Source organism: Chaetura pelagica, unplaced genomic scaffold (assembly GCF_000747805.2).
Source record: "Chaetura pelagica isolate M959 unplaced genomic scaffold, ChaPel_1.0 scaffold364, whole genome shotgun sequence".
NCBI lineage: Eukaryota > Metazoa > Chordata > Aves > Apodiformes > Apodidae > Chaetura > Chaetura pelagica.
The window spans coordinates 2,329,434-2,336,274 of record NW_009953089.1 but is presented as its reverse complement, the minus strand read 5'-3'; the positions used below and the strand labels follow the sequence as shown (position 1 = coordinate 2,336,274).

General features: G+C 44.2%; 1 protein-coding gene across 1 annotated transcript in view; it reads right to left on the bottom strand.

Moving 5' to 3' along the window:
* Positions 1-284: 284 nt before the first annotated feature.
* Positions 285-6,841, bottom strand: part of SYNPR (synaptoporin) — a 45,845-nt gene continuing 39,288 nt past the window's right edge. The window contains exons 4-5 of the mRNA XM_009997010.1: positions 2,797-2,988; positions 285-2,056 (exon numbers count right to left, since the gene is read on the bottom strand). Coding sequence (XP_009995312.1) covers positions 1,790-2,056; positions 2,797-2,988 — 459 coding nt within the window. The 3' untranslated portion in view covers positions 285-1,789. The remainder of the gene's footprint in view (positions 2,057-2,796; positions 2,989-6,841) is intronic.

Genomic DNA, 6,841 nt, shown 5'->3' with positions numbered 1-6,841 from the left:
GGGCTAGTCCTACTGACAGGTGGAAAGAGAGGTAAAGAGGCAGGCAGGTATTAAATTGCACAGTTTTAATTTGTTTTTTAAAAAAAACTTGTGATACTGACCTTTAATGACAAGTGTCTGTAGAAGTGCCACACCCCACTGTACATTATAACAACCCCCATAAAAGTACTGGAAAACAGAACATGACCAATAAGGTCAAGCACAGGAATCGTTATTTATCTTTCATAATTACCTCTGTTATTTTGCAGTGACTTTCTAATATGAACATACTCTGAAAACATGCATTGTATGCAATAACTTTATTAGGGTCAAATAGATATCACAATATAGATTAATCCACTGAGTAGCCATAAATTGGTTACAACAATCAGACTAAGCTGTTTTAAGCTAAGATGCTTTCAATATTACAGCTCATACAAGAAGATTATATACTGATACACTTTGAGAAATGCAGATGATCAGTTTGGTTAGTATATTGTGCTTCAGGCTTTCATTTGTATCAATGCATCCTGTGTGCTGTAATGAGGAAGGGCTGAATTTCCCAGGGAGAAATCCAAAGAGGCTACAAGTCTGGCTCTGGCTATTTTAGGACGAGTTCCTCTGAGCCTGGGTTATTTGGTCAATCCAGTTACATTCTCCAGTAGCACCAAGCTAGTGCTCAGAGCAGCAACAGAACAGAGGGATATCTAACAATCTCGAAACAGTAGGGATGGAAAGGTTTTCTTATGATAAGAGGGTATAAAGGAATATTTATGCTTTATAGGGTCACAACAATACATGCAGTTTTCATGTTTTGCACTGTATTAAACAACAGGGCATTTCCACATGGTTTTGGATACTGATATCTGCACCTCTGTTATCTTAGTTAAATAAATACCTCTGTAAACATATAACACAGTTACTTGGTCCTTATTTTCCACAGCTCACGTTAAAAGATTCACAAAACATCCACAGAAATAGTGATTATAGAATGAATACTTAGCTGAGTTAAATGGAATAAACATTGGTCAGGTACCATGTATATCTACTGAATGCCATTTCAAGGAAAAACATCTTAGTTACAAAGCATTCAGAACTTGGGTAAGCCATATATCCAACTCTGGAAAATATATAAAAGATGCATACTCCTTTTAAACAGACATTAACAAAGTGTGGTGGCAGAAGTTGAGAAGTTCCATTTACACAGTCCAGACATTTGGTAGCAGGAAACTGCTTATCCATGCACTAAATTACAGATGACTCAGTTAACTGAAGTAATAGTAAAATCTTCTGAAACAAAAAGGTACAACCAAAAGAAATGCTCTGAAGACTCACAGGCAGTTGTGAAAATTCAGGTGCAATGTTACATGCATGGATATACAGAATAATCTGTAGAAATGATAGTAAAACACTTTTGTTTTTTCACCAAAATGCAGAAGGAAATTCAGTTATATTATGCATATTAAATACTACAGACTTGAGGCTACAAAATGCTTCTACCATCTTAACACATACAAAACTACCATAAAATTATCTCTACAGTACATACTACAACACTGACTCCAGGTCACCACCTGTGATGAGCACACGTCCCATTACCCAGCTAGTCGGGGAAAGAACCACCAACTCCAGCCCACTGGTCACCTCCCATCTGCCTCAGGAAGCAGGCTTAGATCTTCAACTGACATTAAACACCGTGTTGTAGTATTAATGTATGTAAAAACCCTTAAAAACCTGGCGCCACTGAAAACTTGAGACCTGTTAAAACTCTCTACACGTGAGGGATGCAAGAGCTCGTGCTGCGTGAACCCTAAATTTGATTAGCGAAGGAGGTTGGCCCGCTCTGCCCATAGCTCTGGGACTGGCCATACTCATCCACCTGCCCGTAGGAGTCCGGCTGGTTGTAGCCACCGGTTGGCCCGTAACTATCTTGGTTGTAGCCACCCTGGTTGTAGCTGCTGGGCTGCTTCTCCATGGTGTCCGGAGGGTGCCGCTGGCCCGAGGAATGCCAGCCCGTCTCTTTAAACACAAACCAAATGTTGCCTGCCCAGAGGATAAAGTTCAAGTAGCCAAAGACCTGGGTGGAGAGAAGAAGAGCTTGTCACGTGGCAGCCACGGTCTCACAGCCCAGCCTAACATTATGGACCCTGTGTGGTGCTGAGAGAAGTCAAAGCTGCTCCCAGTCCATCCTTCTCTCTCCCCAGACCTGCTGGAAAGCTTTGAGCTTTGGAGCAAATTCCCCACCCTTAGCTGCAGCTCACAAGGTGTCTGTTTTCCTTTTTGTTTCCAAAAAAAAGGGTGTGTTTTTAGGCCAACAAGAATGGGTTTTGTTTGAAAACATAATTTAGTTTAAAGAACCTGTGGAAAGATAAACCTGAAATAAAATAATTAAAAAGAGAGATTCTAATTGGTCAGCTGGCCTAGAGAGGGTTGTTTTTTTTAAAAACCATTCTGAAGATCAATTTTATGTTGCTCTTTTTGAGGATTTTTAAAGGAATCTGCAAGGCACAAAATCTTTTCTTCCTAAATAAGCATATAAGCCCCTCTCCAAAAGCAGTGCCACGAGCAAATGAAAAGCAGACAGGTCAAGTGACACACCTGGACAGACCCTTTGCTTTCTCCCCGTGTCCTCCCCACTCACTCTGCTCCACAGCAGAGCTGTCCTGAGTCTGCCCTTCCCCACAGCAAGACTGTTCTTCCAACGACATCACCTCAGATAACTGGCTTTCCCCAACCTATTTAGGTCCATGCATGGGTGAAAGAGATGAAAACACACTCGCAAGGTGAGGGTGAAAGGTAGTAAATAAAGTCACTCACAACCGAAGTGTTGAGGCTTGACATAACAGGGCTGCGAACAGGCAAGCACCTGTTGGCCGGGTGTTTGCAGGCAGACATCAGCAACAGCACCTCGTCTGGGTCGGTTGCAACCTTCACATCTGACAGTCCTTTAGCCCAAGCAGATGAGCTCACTAGCCACAAGAAGGAGAAGACCACTGTCACAATGAAATCCTAAAAGACAAATCGGTTAGAAGCATTATACTGGGGTGTGTCCATTGGGAAGAAACAAAACTATTTTAAATCCCCTGAAACCTGAAAGAGAGAACCAGAGCCTGGTATTTCATGGAAGGCTGTGATTACTGTCAGCCCCTACAGAGCTCATTTTCAGAAGTGCTTAACATGCCTAATGGGCAGAGCCTTTCAGCTGCCATTTGCATCTGGAACTCTGAGGCCAGATTCCCACAAACATGTGGCTGGTACCCAGGATGTTCAGCTGCCTTGGAAATCTGGCTTCATGGCACCTGCCTGATGAATTGGGATCGATTAAAAAAGAAATAAAAGAGGTGCCTGGAAAAGAGCTGGGCCCTCCTGAGGGCTGGCTCTCCTCCCAGGTGCTCCTACAGACAGCTGGGGCAGGTTTCCTACAGGAAGCATCTCCATCTGTGGTAGCATCTCAGGGAGAACCTGAAACTGGCTAATCCTCAGCTACCAGATGAGGAGTTTTCTCACCAGCTACAGGTAAGGCCAAATGTCCTTGCTCTGCACTAGCCCTACATCCCCTAATTATCACGAGTGAACAAATAAACAACAAGACTTGCCAAGCAGAGACTCCTCAGCCCCAATCTGTCCCAGTAAAGATTTACTCCATTCCTATCCATGTGAAAAGATGGGAGAAGGGCTAGTGGTCCCTCCAGGATCCAGCACCTCCGAGCAGCTCTGCTCTGAACCACTCTGCTCACTTTTCCCTCGAAAGACTCTCAGGAGCACACACAGGCATAAACTTCTCCTTGTCTTAGCCAGAACAAGTGGCCAAGTGACACCGTTGTTGTGTGGGTTTGGGGGGAAAGGAGGGAGGAGGTGTGATTTTTCAAGCTTTCTTGTGTCTTGCTAAAACAGAAGAGCCTTTCTGCTGTCATCTTTCATCCCATCTGTCAGCCCACAGCAGATGGCAGAGGTGCCAAAGTCTAACGTCCCCACTGACTGCATTGCTGCTTCTCAATATCCCACCTCCCGTGGGGGCTGCCTTCCCTTCCCCCTTCCAAAGCAAAAGTGGCCACGGAAGGAAGAGAAAACAGTCATTAAGAACACAACATTTTGGGTTGCTACCCAAAGAAATAAGTGATCCCTGGGAGACATTCTCCTCTTCTACAAGCACACCTGACATTTGGGGAAGGAGCTCCAGGCTGCACCGCAGGGATGGAGGACGTCAGCTTCCTCCACGATGGAAAATGCACCAGTCAATAAACCAGCCACACAAGTGAGCCATGAGCAAAGCACTTCTCTGCTCACACAGATGGGATTCAATTAACTGTGCTTGGATGCTTTCCCAAAGGATACATCCTTCTAACAGTGCCACAATTTGTTTTCTGCAGGCCTGTGTCTGCCACTGAGCTTTGAGTTCCTCTGACCTCTCTTCATGCTGGCCAAATGGGCTTTCCTGAAGAGCATGAAGCCCAGGAGCTGACAACTATCTTAACACCCAGAGAAGCTCCCAGTAGGCAGAAGAATTTAGCCCAGAGGATTTTTTTTTCTTGAGGAGATTTTCAGCAAAAGAAATTCTTGTATCTTTTATGCCCTAGCAGTAACTGAATGTGAAACAGTCTCCTAGAGGCAACAGTTCAACTGCAAACATTTCCTAAAAATTCCAGCTGGTAGAAACACCAGATACTCACTGAACTACAGATTATGATGGGATATAGTCTTTCATTGCTCTGAGGCTTGACCTGTTACCTACCTTGGATGCCAAAGCCCTTGTGTACGTTCTGATTAACATGTCAGATGGGGACAAACCAGAGTTTTGGGGAACACATTTTTTAAATGAAAAGCAATCCTCTCTCAATGCCACCAGACCATTAAGACTTGACAAGATAAATCAAGCTCTGCAATCAATGTGTTGGCAAGAACCACAAAATAAACCCATAACAGCAGGTAGAAGTTCGAAGCAAACAGACAAATTGACCATAACTAACTCTGTGTAGGAGCTTAAGCTTGCTAAGAAGAGGGAAGCTTTACAAGTGAGTAAAGTTCTTCAAGCAGGTGACAGCAGTAGAGGTTCAGACCTGCTGTGGAGCTCACAGAGCCCAACCCCATGTTGGTGAGACATTTGACAACTCGTGGCACAAGTGATTACACTATGCATGAGTCTCTTGCTCTAACTGCTAGTAGCTTGTGTCTTGGGCTAGAAGGTACTGCTGGGAACATCCCAGAGCACTGTGCAGTTGAGAGGCTGGTCCTAAAGGGACTAAGCATTTCATGTTATTTCACAGGTCTTCTCTATCCCACCCCATCCTCCAGCCTTCTGTTGGTTTCCTCTGCTCCCCTGCACCAGGGTGTCCACAGAAGGCTAAACCTGCCCGATCCTGCCTTCTCTGCCACCAATTCCCCTGTTTGAGATGGGATCAGAGCCTTGGGGAAATCCACAGAAAGGGTCCCCACTCTTGGGGGGCTGCTGTCATTGTTGGCAGCCCTTTTATACAAGAACTCCCAAAAACTGAAGTCCAAGCTAGAAGGGAAAGATCACCCAGCAGGACTTGGAGAAGGAACCACCCAGCCCCTTCGGCAGCCTGAGGACATAACAGCTGCCAGGAAGATGGTACAAGATGAACATCTTGTCAAGAAGACAGGACAGAAAGGCTAATGAAACAGGGAGTTTTTCAGTGAGTGCTCTCACCAAGGCTACATGGCCAGACTCAGGCTCTTGGAGGATTTCTTGTCTCCTCTGTGCTGTGCAAGGAGCAAAAATATATGACTAGAGAAAAGTTGCATCTTCTTATTTATTTTGAATCTTTGCTAACCTTCAGCTTTGGCTGGAACTTGAACCTCTCTTGTTTTCAAGTGGGTTTGGATTTCTGGCTGAACATTTTCACAGCTCTGGGTGGAACAGAGTTACAAGATAATGACATGCTGAAAATAAAAGTGAATTTCAAGCTAAGCTGTTCTATGTCTTAATGTCTATCTGGGGAATTTCTCCTTGGTAATTAAAGGCAGAGTGTCTGCATACTAAAACAAATCTTGCATCTGAATGCTTAATATCCTCATAGCATGGGTGGTTTGTTTTTTATTTTTATTTTTATTTTTTTTCATTTAGAACAAAGTAATTTTTGTAGTTGCTCTCTTGAAATGGTGTCTACAGATCTCCTCAGTGTGCATTGTTGTACGGTTATACTCTACTCCTAATTGCAAAGTTTCTTTCTCAGATCTCAGCTGAGATACTTTGGTCTGCCTACAGGTGCCTTTGGGAAGGAAGCAAAATAGAAACGTGTAGGAAAAAAGCAGAAAACAAGATTTAAATATGTGCTGAATACCCAAGAAGGGAGTTTTTAAGAACCTGAAGTATGTGTAACAAAAAAAAAAATATAATTTCTTGCTGCCATTTTCAAGTCAAAACTTGCTATTACTGAGTTTGCCAAAAATGCCTACTTGGAACAATTTATATAGAATATGTTATAGAAGTGTGAATATGACTTTTCATGGTAACTGAGACATTTCTCCTTGCTATCAAACTTCTGCAAAACAGCCACCTTTGGAGGGGACTTAAGTCACTTAAGTCTCCCAAGCACAGTTTCTGATCCCCCAGCGTGGAGCACAATCTCACCCAGCCAAAATACCTGCAAAAGCTGCTTGCTGACTTGGGACAGGGATGCCTGGTGCCTGTTCTCAGCTGGTCGGTGGCTTCAGGAACCCCTGGAGCACTGTCACGTGTGTCCCTGCACTCTGTGCCCTCTGCTCCCTCCCAGCCTGCATGATCTGAGTTTGGCACAATGACCCTGAGGGTTTATGTTTGAAAACATGCAAAACCTCAGCTCCTGCTGGCCAGAGCGTGCCTGGCATCCCTGCTGTGCTCACACTCCCTTCTCCCCTGCTG